Here is a 16,117-nt window from a genome sequence, read left to right on the forward strand (position 1 = left end):
TTCTATTCGAGGTGTAAATGATGAATCAGACACCTTGTCGATAGCAACAGCTCAAGGTCCTCCTGGAATCAGAAGTTTTTTAGACTCAATGGAGGAACGTAGTCCGAGAAATGCTGATGAATGTCTTCCTCGAGCTGTGTATGCAACTGGTTCACCTCTGATGCTCACAGGCAATGTGTATTGGAAGAGATTTCGGAATGTTCTTCGCCCAGCGTACACCCCTCCAACCAGACATGCTTTATCTACTCATTTGCTGGATGCAGAGTTCAACAGAGTTGAAGTGAAGGTCAAGCAAATCATAGAGAAAGCAGACTGTATTGCAATCATCTCTGATGGGTGGTTGAATGTTCGTGGGCAAGGAATAATTAACTACATCTCCACCCCTCAACCAGTATTCTACAAGAGCACAGACACAAGGGACAACAGACACACCGGTCTCTACATTGCAGATGAGCTGAAGGCAGTCATCAATGACCTTGGACCCCAGAAGGTATTTGCACAGGTGACAGACAGCGAACATGAAGGCTGCTTGGTCTAAAGTGGAGTCCTACCCTCACATCACACCCATTGGCTGTGCTGCTCATGCATTGAATCTGCTCCTCAAGGACATCATGGCACTGAAAACAATGGATACACTCTACAAGAGAGCCAAGGAAATGGTTATGTATGTGAAGGGTCATCAAGTTATATCAGCAAAGTGAGAAGAATAAGAGCACCACATTGAAGCTGCCCAGCAACACCCGTTGGGGTGGTGTTGTCATCATGTTTGACAGTCACCTGGAGGGGAAGGACTCTCTCCAAGAAATGGCCATATCACAGTCTGCCGATATGGACAGCCCCATCAAGAGGATCCTCCAGGATTATGTATTTTGGGAGAGAGTGGTAAGCAGCCTGAAACCTCCGAAACCTATAGCAGTAGCCATTCCACGGATTGAGGGAGACAATGCCATCCTGTCTGATGTTCAGACTCTGCTTGCAGATGTAAGAGAAGAAATCCGTACTGCCCTGCCCACTTCACTGTTGCTCCAAGCAGAGAAACTGCAGTTCTGAAATAGGTCAAAAAGCATGAATACTCCTGCCTGAAGCCCATACACGCCGCAGCGTACACGTTGGACCCAAAGTATGCTGGCAAGAGCATCCTGTCTGGTGCAGAGCTCAACAAGGCCTATGATGTCATCACAAACCGTGTCTCACCCCCTTGGCCTGGATGAGGGCAAGGTTCTTGGCAGTGTGGCGAAGTACACTACCAAGCAAAGGCTTTGGGAGGGAGATGCAATATGGCAGTCGTGCCAACATATCTCATCAGCCACCTGGTGGAAGGGACTTTGTGGATCTGAGGCTCTTTCTCCTGTTGCCTCCAACATCCTTAAAATCCCACCAATATCAGCCACCTCAACTGGTCCTTGTTTGGGAACACACACCAAAGCACGCAACAGGCTGACCAATACAAGGGTTGAAAAATTGGTGGCCATACAGGCAAATTTGAGGCTTTTTGAGCCTGACAACAAGCCATCCTCAAGGTTGGAAAGTGACAGTGAAGATGAGGCCTCAGAGTCTGATGTTCAAGAGGTGGATATTGAGGAGGTCCAGGGAGAAGACATGGAAGCCTGAGAGGAAGACAACCAAAGCTTTAATTTCTTGATGTATGTTGAAAAAGTTTTTGGGAGATACGATGGATCATTGGGGATTTTTTAATATTCCCTTTCGTTGTTCAGCAAAATCATCCCATGTGAAGAGTCAACTCATTTAATTAAACTTCAATTTGTAACTAAATTGAATTATTTCGATTGGAAGGATTAAAATGTTTGTTTCCATATGATAAATATATCCAATGCAAAAAACAACTATATTTAAAATGATATTAATATTAATTCCCATATATTCCCGTTAATTCCAACAGAAAAATACATACAAATAGAACCGACAATGATCTTTGTTATAGAGATTTGTTTTTACAGATGTAGGATAATGGTCTTTCATTGCCAGACCACTCAACTGGACATAGAGTGGCTGGATCCAACTCCACTCACCTTGGTTCTGGCCGGGGAGGGCTTGGGTCTCTTCTTCACCTCGATCCAGGACTCAGAGTCCAGGTCGGGCAGGCTGGCCGACAGTCCCTTGGGCATGCTCTTCAGGTTGGACACGTCCTGCTCCATCTTGGGCTGCATGGAGGCCCTGGTCATGCCCCTGGTGGGCGTGGAAGACCGGGGAGACCCTGGAGCAGACTCTGTCGATTAGATTGACTCTATAGGTGAGCACAAGACTAGACAAGCCTACAGAGTGGCCTAGTGAGGGTAAGCCCACTCTATATCAGCTATCTTTCAATAGTTGTGTCTCACCCTATTCTGTTTATAGTGTGTGCTTGGGATGCAGTCATAGCTACCACTCATACCCCTTGAACTACCTACCAGTCCTACCTGATTAAATAAGCGTTTTCTAATCATTGTCTATTAAACACAAAGCAGGAAAGCACTTGACTGAATCAGTGTACTCACAGAGAAGCAGTAAGAAATAAGCCCTTTTATCCAATGGTTTTACACCTCACAGTATTACACTATATACCTCGGTCCTTAGGGAACAAGTGTCTGGGTTCTGCTCCAACTGAGCCAATGTACAGAAGCATTTAGTCTTCACCTGAGCGTTGTGATGTAAGTGGATAGCAAGAAACAAGCGCGTAGATAGTGATTGTGGCTGGCTAGGTGGTAGAGCTACTTTATATGGCTAAGTATCACTGTGTTTTGATAGTGAATGTAATGATAATGATATAATGTAAAGATATATACACACACGTCTGTTCGATAGTCTCTTTATTAGACCAGTCTCTTAAAGTGGGTGCGGCTGACTAGGTTTTTGATTTTCTCTATTTTTGCATATTGTGGACACTGAATGTTAGATCTTCAACCAAAACCCAATATTAGATAAAAGGAACCTGAGTGAACAAATAACACATGTTGATAGCAGTGGAGGCTGGTGGGAGGAGCTATAGAAGGATGGACTAATTTTAAAGGGATGGAATTTAACCAATGGAACAGCATCAAACACACTGTTTAAATGCGTTTGGTACCATTCCATAGATTTCATTCCAGCCATTACAATGAGCCTGTCCTGATATAGCCCCTCCCACTAGCCTATTCTGATTGAGAATGCTTTCATTTATTTAATAAACAAAGTTAAGCAACACCCAATGCCTACAGTCGGAAAAAAAGAATTCCCCCCTTAACACTCAAATTGTTGTGCCACCACCAACTACAAATGACTGCAACCTAACCAGGGATTTTTCTGCAATTGAAAGCAACACTTGAGTATAGAAATTCACTGAATAACAGTAACGAGTAAAAACAACATATACAGTAACGAGGCGATGTGCAGGGGTACGAGGTAGTCGAGGTAGCTACAGTGCATTCGGAAAGTATTCAGACCTTCACTTTTTTGCTACGTTACAGCATTATTCTAAAATGGATTAAATAGTTTTTTCCCCCCTCTTCAATCCAAAAGTTTTCAGAATGGCACAAATATTAATTTTCAAAGTCTGCTGCCTCAGTTTGTATGATGGCAATTTGCATATACTCCAGAATGTTATTTTATTTTTTTATCCGTTATTTTACCAGGTAAGTTGACTGAGAACACGTTCTCATTTGCAGCAACGACCTGGGGAATAGTTACAGGGGAGAGGAGGGGGATGAATGAGCCAATTGTAAACTGGGGATTATTAGGTGACGGCGATGGTTCGAGGGCCAGATTGGGATTTTAGCCAGGACACCGGGGTTAACACCCATACTATTACGATAAGTGCCATGGGATCTGTAATGACCTCAGAGAGTCAGGACACCCGATTAACGTCCCGTCCGAAAGACGGCACCCTACACAATCACTGCCCTGGGGTATTGGGATATTTATTTTTTTAGACCAGAGGAAAGAGTGCCTCCTACTGGCCCTCCAATACCACTTCCAGCAGCATCTGGTCTCCCATCCAGGTACTGACCAGGACCAACCCTGCTTAGCTTCAGAAGCAAACCAGCAGTGGTATGCAGGGTGGTATGCTGCTTGCATATGAAGAGTGATTAATTGCAAAGTCCCTCTTTGCCATGCAAATGAACTGAATCCCCAAAGAACATTTTCACTGCATTTCAGCCCTGCCACAAAAGGACCAGCTGACATCATGTCAGTGATTCTCTTGTTAACACAGGTGTGAGTGTTGATGAGGACAAGGCTGGAGATGACTCTGTCATGCTGATTGAGTTCGAATAACAGACTGGAAGCTTCAAAAGGAGGCTGGTGCTTGGAATCAATGTTCTTCCTCTGTCAACCATGGTTACTTTCAAGGAAACACGTGCCGTCATCATTGCTTTGCACAAAAGGGCTTCACAGGCAAGGATATTGCTGCCAGTAAGATTGCACCTAAAATCAACCATTTATTGGATCATCAAGAACTTCAAGGAAAGCGTTTCAATTGTTGTGAAGAAGGCTTCAGGGCGCCCAAGAAAGTCCAGCAAGTGCCAGGACTGTCTCCAAAATTTGATTCAGCTGCGGGATTGGAGCACCACCAGTACAGAGCTTGCTCAGGAATGGCAGCAGGCAGGTGTGAGTGCATCTGCACGCACAGTGAGGCAAAGACTTTTGGAGGATGGCCTGGTGTCAAGAAGGGCAGCAAAGAAGCCACTTATCTCCAGGAAAAACATCAGGGACAGACTGATATTCTGCAAAATATACTGAGGACTGGGGTAAAGTCATTTTCTCTGATGAATCCCCTTTCCTATTATTTGGGGCATCTGGAAAAAAGCTTGTCCGGAGAAGACAAGGTGAGCGTTACCATCAGTCCTGTCATGCCAACAGTAAAGCATCCTGAGACCATTCATGTGTGGGGCTGCTTCTCAGCCAAGGCAGTGGTCTCACTCGCAATTTTGCCTAAGAACACAGCCATGAATAAAGAATGGTCCCAACACATCCCCGAGAGCAACTTCTCCCAACCATCCAGGAACAGTTTGTGGACAAACAATGCCTTTTCCAGCATGATGGAGCACCTTGCCATAAGGCAAAAGTGATAACTAAGTGGCTCGGGGAGCAAAACATCAATATTTTAGGTCCATGGCCAGGAAACTCCCCAGACCTTAATCTCATTGAGAACTTGTGGTCAATCCTCAATAGGCGGGTGGACAAACAAAAACCCACAAATTGACAAACTCCAAGCATATATTATGCAAGAATGGGCTGACATCAGTCAGGATGTGGCCCAGAAGTTAATTGACAGTATGCCAGGGCGGATTGCAGAGGCCTTGAAAAAAGAAGTGTCAACACTGCAAATATGGACTCGTTGCATCAACTTCATGTAATTGTCAATAAAAGTCGTTGACACTTATGAAATGCTTGTAATTATACTTCAGTAGTCCATAGTAACATCTGACAAAAACATTAAAGACACTGAAGCAGCAAACTTTGTGGAAATTAGTATTTGTGTCATTCTCAAACTTTTGGCCACGACTGTACACACAATACCCCATAATGACAAAGCAAAACAGGTTTAGATTTTACAAATGTATATATAAATAAAAAAAATGAAATATCACATTTACATTAGTATTCAAACCCTTTACTCAGCACTTTGTTGAAGCATCTTTGGCAGTGATTACAACCTCGAGTCTTCTTGGGTATGACGCTACAAGCTTGGCACACCTGTATTTGGGGAGTTTCTCCCATTCTACTCTGCAGATCCTCTCAAGCTCTGCCAGGTTGGATGGGGAGAGTTGCTGCACAGCTATGTTCAGGTCTATCCAGAGATGTTCAATCGGGTTCAAGTCCGGGCTCTGGCTGGTCCACTCAAGGACATTCAGAGACTTGTCACAAAGTCCCTCCTGCGTTGTCTTAAAGTGTGCTTTGGGTCATTGTCCTGTTGGAAGGTGAACTGTCGCCCCAATCTGAGATCAGGAGCGCTCTGGAGCAGGTTTTCATCAAGGATCTCTCTGTACTTTGCTCTGTTCATCTTTCCCTCAATGTCGCCTAGTCTCTCAGTCCCTGCCATTGAAAAACATCCCCATAACATGATGTTGCCACCACCATGCTTCACCGTAGGCATGGTGATGAGCGGTGCCAGTTTTCCACCAGACGTGGTACTTGGCATTCAGGCAAAAGAGTTCAATCTTGGTTTCATCAGAACAGAGAATCTTGTTAGGTGCCTTTTGGCAAACTCCGAGCGGGCTGTCATGTGCCTTGTACTGAGGAGAGGCTTCCGTCTGGCCACTCCACCATAAAGGCCCAATTGGTGGAGTGCTGCAGAGATGGTTGTCCTTCTGGAAGCTTCTCCCATCTCCAAAGAGGAACTCTGGAGCTCTGTCACAAGTAACCATCATGTTCATGATTTGTTTAACACTTTTATTTTTTACTACATGATTCCATATGTGCAAGTTATAGTTTGTCTTCACTATTATTCTACAATGTAGAAAATACAAAAAAAAAAAAAAAGAATAATCCTTGAATGAGTAGCGGTTCTAAAACTTTGACCGGTAGTGTAGACAGGTGTGTGCCTTTCCAAATCATGTCCAAATCAATTGAATTTACCATAGGTGGACTCCAATCAAGTTGTAGAAACATCAAGGATGATCAATGGAAACAGCACCTGAGCTCAATTGTGAGTCTCATAGCAAAGGGTCTGAATACTTACGTAAATAAGGTACCCGCTTTTTAGGTTTAATACATTTGCACAAAAGATAGTGTTTTTTGCTTTGTCATTATGGGGTACTGTGTGTATATTGATGAGAAAAAGATAACATTTTAGAATAAGGCTGTAATGTAACAAGTCAAGGGGTCAGAATACTTTCCAAAGATTTCCCTTTATTGTAATTATGGGGCCTAGACCGAACCATGAAACATCCCCAGACCATTCTTTCTCCTCCACCAAACTTTACAGTTGGCACTATGCATTCAGGCAGGTAGCATTCTCCTGGCATCCGCAAAACCCAGATATGTTTGTCGGACTGCCAGATGAAGTGTGATTCATCACTCCAGAGAACGCATTTCCACTGCTCCAGAGTCCAATGGCGGCAAGCTTTATGCCACTCCAGCCGACACTTGGCATTGCACATGGTGATCTTAGGCTTGTGTGCGGCTGCTCGGCCATGGAAACCCATTTCATGAAGCTTCTGACGAACAGTTATTGTGCTGACGTTGCTTCCAGAGGCAGTTTGAAACTCGGTAGTGAGTGTTGCAACAGAGGACAGACATATTTACGCGCTACAGAACTCAACGGTCCCGTTCTGTGAGCTTGTGTGGCCTACCACTTCGCGGCTGAGCCGTTGTTGCTCCTAGACTTTTCCACTTCACAATAACAGCACTTACAGTTGACCAGGGCAGCTCTAGCAGGGCAGACATTTTACGAACTGACTTGATGGAACGGTGGCATCCTATGATGGTGCCACATTGAAAGTCAGGGAGCTCTTCAGTGAGGCCATTCTACCGCCAGCATTTGTCTATGGAGATTGCATGGCTGTGTACTCGATTTTGTACACCTGTCAGCAATGGGTGTGCCTGAAATGATGAATCCACTAATTTGAAGGGGTGTCCACATATATACAAATGTATGTGTGTGTGTGTTGGGGTGTCAGTGTAAGTATACAGTAGGGCAAAAAAGTATTTAGTCAGCCACCAATTGTGCAAGTTCTCCCACTTAAAAAGATGAGAGGCCTGTAATTTGCATCATAGGTACACCAACTATGACAGACAAAATTAGTTCCCCCCCCCCCCCCCCCCCCCCCCCCCCAGAAAAATCACATTGTAGGATTTTTTATGAATTTATTTGCAAATGATGGTGGAAAATAAGTATTTGGTCAAAAACAAAAGTTTCTCAATACTTTGTTATATACCCTTTGTTGGCAATGACAGAGGTCAAACGTTTTCTGTAAGTCTTCACAAGGTTTTCACACACTGTTGCTGGTATTTTGGCCCATTCCTCCATGCAGATCTCCTCTAGAGCAGTGATGTTTTGGGGCTGTTGCTGGGCAACACGGACTTTCAACTCCCTCCAAAAATGTTCTATGGGGTTGAGATTTGGAGACTGGCTAGGCCACTCCAGGACCTTGAAATGCTTCTTACGAAGCCACTCCTTCGTTGCCCGGATGGTGTGTTTGGGATCATTGTCATGCTGAAAGACCCAGCCACGTTTCATATTCAATCCCCTTGCTGATGGAAGGAGGTTTTCACTCAAAATCTCACGATACATGGCCCCATTCATTCTTTCCTTTACACGGATCAGTCGTCCTGGTCCCTTTGCAGAAAAACAGCCCCAAAGCATGATGTTTCCACCCCCATGCTTCACAGTAGGTATGGTGTTATTTGGATGCAACTCAGCATTCTTTGTCCTCAAAACACGACGAGTTGAGTTTTTACCAAAAAGCTATATTTTGGTTTCATCTGACCATGTGACATTCTCCCAATCTTCTTCTGGATCATCCAAAATGCTCTCTAGCAAACTTCAGACGGGCCTGGACATGTACTGGCTTAAGCAGGGGGACACGTCTGGCACTGCAGGATTTCAGTCCCTGGCGGCATGGTGTGTTACTGATGGTAGGCTTTGTTACTTTGGTCCCAGCTCTCTGCAGGTCATTCACTAGGTCCCCCCGCGTGGTTCTGGGATTTTTGCTCACCGTTCTTGTGATCATTTTGACCCCACGGGGTCAGATCTTTCGTGGAGCCCCGGATCGAGGGAGATTATCAGTGGTCTTGTATGTCTTCCATTTCCTAATAATTGCTCCCACAGTTGATTTCTTCAAACCAAGCTGCTTACCTGTTGCAGATTCAGTCTTCCAGGCCTGGTGCTGGTCTACAATTTTGTTTCTGGTGTCCTTTGACAGCTCTTTGGTATTGACCATAGTGGAGTTTGGAGTGTGACTGTTTGAGGTTGTGGACAGGTGTATTTTATACTGATAACAAGTTCAAACAGGTGCCATTAATAAGGTAACGACTGGAGGACAGAGGAGGCTCTTAAATAATAAGTTACAGGTCTGTGAGAGCCAGAAATCTTGCTTGTTTGTAGGTGACCAAATACTTATTTTCCACCATAACTTGCAAATAAATTCATTAAAAATCATTTTAATCATCTTTTAATAATCTTTTTAAGTGGGAGAACTTGCACAATTGGTGGCTGACTAAGTACTTTTTTGCCCCACTGTATGTGTGCGGGTAGTCTAGAGCACATATGTCAGAGTCAAGGCCCGCGGGCCACATCCGGCCCGCAAGAAGGTTTTTTACGGCCCCTGGGATGATCTTGATTTATTATTAGAACCGGCCCGCAGCAAGCCGGCAGCCCGCAGATCTTTTACACGCACCAATACTACATTTCCCACAATGCAAAGGTGACGCACCGAGCAGTAGGCTGCTTCATTTCAATATTTATTGGCACAGCAGTCGTCAGCATCACAGTAAAATTAACTTTCAGATACCCATCAAAAATGGCAAAACGGAAGGTGGATACTGAGAACCGGGGGTTTCAAACAAGGTGGGAGTCGGAGTATATGTTCACGAAGGTAGCTGGAAAACCTGTGTGTCTTCTGTGTGGAGAAAGTGTGGCGGTACTGAAAGAGTATAATCTGAGACGACATTATGAAACGAAACACGCGGACAAAAACAAGAATATGGACATGGAACAAAGGCTACAAAAGGCAGAGGAATTAAAACGAGGCCTCAAATCTCGACAGGCTCTGTTCAAAAAAGCCAAATCACAAGGCCAGGCTGCTGTCAAGGCCAGTTTTATTTTGGCAGAAGAGATCGCTAAATCAGCCCGGCCATTTACGGAGGGGGATTTCATCAAAAACTGCATGATTAAAGTTTGTGACGAAGTTTGCCCAGAAAAAAGGCAACTCTTTTTAAATGTGAGTCTGAGCAGAAACACCATTGCCGAGAGAGTAGACCAGTTGTCCATCAATCTAAAAGAGCAGCTTGTGAAAAAGGGAAAAGATTTTATTGCATATTCCTTGGCTGTGGATGAGAGCACCGACATTTCTGACATTGCCCAGTTGTCAATTTTCATCCGCGGAGTGGACTCCAACCTAAGCGTGACAGAGGAGTTTTTGGCTTTACGTCCTATGCATGGCACAACTACGGGGCATGATTTGTATGAAGAGGTGTCAAGATGTGTAAATGAGATGGAGCTGCCTTGGGAAAAACTCGTGGGTTTGACAACCGACGGAGCACCTGCGATGTGTGGACACAGGAGCGGACTGGTGGCGAAGATACGGGAAAAGATGCAAGAGGAAAACGCGACAGGTGAGCTGACAGCTTATCATTGTATCATACACCAGGAAGCGTTGTGCGGTAAAGCCTTGAAAATGGAGCATGTAATGAGCATCATCACGCGCACAGTTAACTTTATCAGAGCCAAAGGTTTGAATCACCGCCAGTTCAAGGCATTTCTGACGGAGTTAGAAACGGAGCATGGTGATTTGCCTTATCACACAGAGGTGCGATGGCTAAGCCAGGGAAAGGTGCTTCAAAGATGTTTCGAGCTTCGTGAGGAGATTTGTCTGTTCTTGGACAGCAAAGGGAAAGACACAACACAACTCCGAGACGAAATGTTTCTGTGTGAAATGGCTTTTCTGTGTGACATTACGAGTCATCTGAATGCAATAAACTTGCAGCTGCAGGGTCGGGATCGTGTCATCTCTGATATGTACAGTACAGTGAAGGCATTTAAAACCAAACTGACTCTGTGGGAGACGCAGATGCGGAAAGAAAATTTGAGCCACTTTCCCAGCTGCCAGACCATGAAAGAGAAGCTCTCTACCAGTGCGTTCCCGAGCACACAGTTGGCTGATAAAATAGGTATGCTTGCCGCTGACTTTCGACGCCGATTTGCTGACTTTGAAGCACAAAAAAGCAGGTTGGAACTGCTCGGTAACCCATTTGCTGTTGACGTGGAAAGCTCACCACCAAACCTCCAAATGGAGTTGATTGACCTCCAATGCAATGATGCACTGAGGGCAAAATATGCGGCAGTGGGTGCTGCGGAGTTCGCCCGTTTCCTCCCCGGCACAATGCCCCAGCTGCGCATCCAGGCTGCTCAAACGTTGTCTATGTTTGGCAGCACATACCTGTGTGAACAACTGTTTTCTTTGATGAACCTGAACAAAACATCACACAGAAGTCGACTTACTGCTGAACACCTCCACTCAATTCTGAGGATTTCTTCAGCTCAGAGCCTTACCCCGAACATTGATGAACTTGTGGAAAAGATGGGACACCACCAAGTATCACCCTCAACCTCAAACAAGTGAACATTACTGTGCAATCACATATTTAGAGTTTTTACTCAGTTCAAGTTTAAAAGTTAAAATTTAATATTTGTTTTCACTGCATGTTACTTCTCCTTAAACAAAGTGTTGTTTTTGATTAATAGATTTTTGCACTTTATTTTTTTGTATTTCAATCCAATTATATTTTAAAAATATTTCAGTTGAGTGGATGATAGAAAATTGCTATTATTGTTTTTTCTTTGAAGTAAATTTAGCCCACTTTTGCTAAAATAGAAAATATAGTCTACTGATGGTGCCTTGAATACCGGTTTCTTTCATTTAATGTTCATGTTATGGGGATATTTATATAAAGGAAATTTGTCTTTTGTGTCTGTTGAAAATTAAAGATTACTGACAGAGCCATAAGAAAATATTGCTTTATTTATCTGATCATATTGTAATATATTTGTTAGGTTTTCAGTAGGTTCAATTAGGTTCACTAGACTATATGCGTCATTTAAAAATTTTTCAATGAACATTCGAACAGTCCGGCCCTCGTCTTGTAGCTGATTTTTTTATTTGGCCCTCCGTCCATTTGACTTTGACACCCCTGGTCTAGAGGGTGTGGATAGAGTCAGCGCAAGACAGTTTTAAAAAAAAGGGTAAATGCAGGTATTCCAGGTAGCAATTTGATTAGCTATTTAGCAGCCTTGTTTAGCAGTCTAATGGCTTGGGGGTAGAAGCTGTTTCAGGCTCCTGTTGGTTCCAGACTGGTACTGCTTACCGTGCGGTAGCATTGAGAACAGTCCATGGCTTGGGTGGCTGGAATCTGACAATATTTTGGGCCTTCCTCAGACACCCCCTGGTATAGATGTCCTGGATGGCAGGGTGCTCGGCCCCAGTGATGTACTGGGCCATACTCACCACCCTCTGTAGCGCCTTGGGACGGGTGCCTTGCAGTTGCCGTAATAGGTAGAGATGCAGCCAGTCAAGACACTATCAATGGTGTAGTTGAAGGACTTTGAGGATCTGAGAGAGCCCATGCCTAATCTTTCCAGCCTCCTGATTGTCCGAAAGGTCACATTTTGACAAATTCTTCCAGGAGTCTTGATGATCATCCAGGTGCTTTTTGGCTAAATTTAAGTCAACTTTTTGGACGACATGGGTCCCATTATGTCTGGTGAAATCCAAATACTGCATCCCACAATAAGAACATCATAACAACGGTCAAGCATGTTGGTGGTAGTAATGTGATGGATTGGGGATGCTTTGCTGCCTCAGGACCTGGATGACTTGCCGTCATTGAAGGAACCATGAATTCTGTTCTGTAATAGATAATTTTAATGGAGAATGTCAGGCAATTCGTACGTGAGCTGAAGCACAGCTGGGTCATGCAGCAAGACCCAGCAAAAGATCCAGAACACACAAACAAGTCTACATGAGAATGGCTGAAAACAAACAAATGTAAAGTTCTGGAATGGCTTAGTCAAAGTCTGGACCCGATTGAGATGTGGCAGGATCTGAATCGAGCAGTTCATGCTCGAAAACCCACAAATGTTGCTGAGTTAAAGCAGTTCTGCATGGAAGAGTGGGATGTTAAGAGACTGATCATCAGTTACAGGAAGCATTTTGGTTGCAGTCATTACAGCTAAGGGGGGCATTGGGTGTTGCATAAGTTTGTTAATTACAGAGCCTTCAGAAAGTATTCACTTTCTTTTCCCCCACATTTTGCTGTGTTCCAGCCTGAATTTAAGCTCTATCAAATTAATATTTTGTGTCCCTGGACTACACACAATACCCCATAATGTCAGTGGAATTGTGCTTTTTGAGATTTTTACTGATGAATTAAAAAAGAGAAACTGGAATTTCTTAAACGGGTTGAATACTTGACAAGGCCAGCCTGAAGAAGTTCAGGAGTAAAAATGTGCTTAACAGGTTACACGGACTCTGTGAGCAACATGATTTTTGAATAACTACCTAATCTCTGTACACCACACATACAGATAATTGTACGGTCCCCTCAGTCGGAGCAGTGAATTTCAAAACACAGATTCAACCACAAAGACCAGGGATGTTTTCAAACGCCTCGCAAATAAGTGCACCTATTTGGTAGATGGGTACAAAAAAACAGACATTGAATATCCCTTTGAGCAAGGTGAAGCTATTAATTACACTTTGATGATGTACCCAGTCACTACAAAGTTACAGGCGTCCTTCCTAACTCAGTTGCCGGAAAGGAAGGAAAGCGTCTCAGGGATTTCACCCTGAGGTCAAAAAACAGAGTTTAATGGCTGTGATAGGAGAAAACTAAGGACATTGTAGTTACTCCACAACACCAACCTAAATGACAGAGTGAAAAGAAGGACGCCTGTACATCATTTTATTTCTTACAAAACATGCTTGTTTTGTAAAAAAAACAAAACAAATTGCAATAAGGAAGGTAAACTGCAAAAAAAGTGGGAAAGAAATGTACTTTATGCCCTGAACACCCCTTAGTGTTATGTTTGGGGCAAATCCAACACATCACTGAGTACCACTTCATATTTCCAAGCATGGTTGCAGCTGCATCATGTTGGGGGTATGCTTGTCATCGGCAAGGACTAGGGAGTGTTTTGGGGAAAAAAAGAAAAGCAATAAAGCGAAGCACAGGCAAAATCCTAGAGGAAACCCTGGTTCAGCCTGCTTTCCAACAGACACAGAGAAACAAATTTCACCTTTCAGCAGGAAAATAACCTAAAACAATAAATATACATTGAAGTTGCTAATCGAGTTACAGTTTTGACTTAAATCAACTACCAACGATCAACTTGACAGAGCTGGAAGATTAATAAAAATGTGCAAATATTGTATCAATCCAGGTTTGCAAAGCTCTTAGGGAGACTTACCCAGAAAGACTCACAGCTGTAAATCGCTACCAAAGGTGAGTCTAACATGTATTGACTCAGGGGTGTGAATGAGACATATCTGTATATAATTTTCAATAAAACTTGTAAAAATGTCTAAAAACATGTTCACTTTGTCATTATGGTGTATTGTGTGTAGATGGGTGAAAAAGAAAATGTATTTAATCCTTTTAGAATTCAGGCTGTAACAAGAAGAATGTGGAATAAGTCAAGGGGTATGAATACTTTCTGAAGGCGCTGTAAATAAATGATATAAGTATCAACATTGAGTTATTTGCTCATTCGGTTATACTTTATTACATTTTAGGTTTTGGTTGAAGATCTGAGTACATTCAGTCTCTATCAGTTGTATAGTGTGTGGCTGGCTAGGGGGTATAGCTACTATACCTGTCTGCTTAGTGGGCATCTGCCGGGGCACGAACTCGGGGCAGTGGATGAGCTGGGTCAGGTCCACCTGGTTGTGGTCCGGTCCCATGGACTGGCCAGGAAGTGGCCACTTCTCCGGCTCCACCTTCCGACGGATCTTCATGTCAATGATTTCCACCTCTTTGCTGTCCTTCAAAGACTACGGGTAGATTTTTAAAAAGTGTTGAGGGTATTAAACACAATGATATAGTATGCATCTACATGCAACTGTCAAAATAAAGAAAACACTTGAGTAAATGAGGTATATAACGTATATTGAAAGCAGGTGGTTCCACACAGGTGTTGTTCCAGAGTTCATTAAGCAATTAAAATCTCATCATCAAATCAAGTGCCTTTGGAAAACAAAATGTGGAAAAAGTCAAGGGGTTAGAATACTTTCCAAAGGCACTATATACAGCACATTTCAGACATGGATGCAACAGAATATGCTTCACAGAAAAAAAAGTAAACTGAAATATTTTCTACAGAGGGTATATATTGTTTTAAGAATCACAATAAAATCAGACTAAAAAGCACCCTAAGGAAAAGCAGTGCTAAAAAGGTGTGTTTTAAGATCTCTTAATTATGTTCACTGTTTCGGCCCCCCTCAGGTTCGCTGGCAGGCTACTCCAGAGGCTGGGGGCATAATAACTAAAGGCTGTCTCTCCATGTCTCAAGGTCCCCCTCAGGTTCTCTGGCAGGCTATTCCAGAGGCTGGGGGCATAATAACTAAAGGCTGCCTCTCCATGCCTCTTGGTCCTAGGCTTCGGGATAGTTAAAAGGCCAGTGCCAGAGGACCTGAGGGAACTACTGGTTACATAACTTAAAACCATGTCTAAAATGTATTGGGGTGCACAATCGTGGATTGATTTAAAAACCAATAGAATAATATTTAAATGAATTCTAAAACTCACAGGCAGCCAGCGCAGACAGACTTTAAAACTGGTGTAATGTGTGCTCTGTCTAAAAAATATAAATCCATATGCCTTTCCATTGTAGGCTAGGGCACAACATTCTCATCAGGTTTTGCTTGACTGATAACCAGCCTAATGATTGTGATCTACCACAAAGACATCACATTTAGATAAAGCAACATCAACAAGGGGATGTCAATAGAAAGCTCCTTTGGTAATAACCAGGTCCAGAGTATGGCTGTGGTTAAGGGTGGGCCCAGTAGAAAGCCCCTTGGTAATAACCAGGTCCAGAGTATGGCTGTGGTTATGGGTGGGCCCAGTAGAAAGCCCCTTGGTAATAACCAGGTCCAGAGTATGGCTGTGGTTATGGGTGGGCCCAGTAGAAAGCCCCTTGGTAATAACCAGGTCCAGAGTATGGCCGTGGTTATTGGTGGGCCCAGTAGAAAGCCCCGTGGTAATAACCAGGTCCAGAGTATGGCTGTGGTTATGGGTGGGACCAGTAGAAAGCCCCTTGGTAATAACCAGGTCCAGAGTATGGCCGAGGTTATGGGTGGGCCCAGTAGAAAGCCCCTTGGTAATAACCAGGTCCAGAGTATGGCCGAGGTTATGGGTGGGCCCAGTAGAAAGCCCCTTGGTAATAACCAGGTCCAGAGTATGGCTGTGGTTATGGGTGGGCCCA

The 16,117-nt window shown here is 43.7% G+C and overlaps 1 protein-coding gene across 1 annotated transcript in view; it reads right to left on the reverse strand.

The window, feature by feature from the left end:
• The window catches only part of LOC110491068 (La ribonucleoprotein 1, translational regulator), an 83,352-nt gene that overhangs the window by 16,013 nt on the left and 51,222 nt on the right, over positions 1–16,117 (reverse strand). The window contains 2 exon segments of the mRNA XM_036950051.2: positions 2,031–2,227; positions 14,507–14,684. Of these exon segments, the coding sequence (XP_036805946.2) occupies positions 2,031–2,227; positions 14,507–14,684 (375 nt within the window).

This window comes from Oncorhynchus mykiss, chromosome 2, assembly GCF_057628025.1.
Source record: "Oncorhynchus mykiss isolate SJ-2025 chromosome 2, ASM5762802v1, whole genome shotgun sequence".
NCBI classification, from domain to species: domain Eukaryota; kingdom Metazoa; phylum Chordata; class Actinopteri; order Salmoniformes; family Salmonidae; genus Oncorhynchus; species Oncorhynchus mykiss.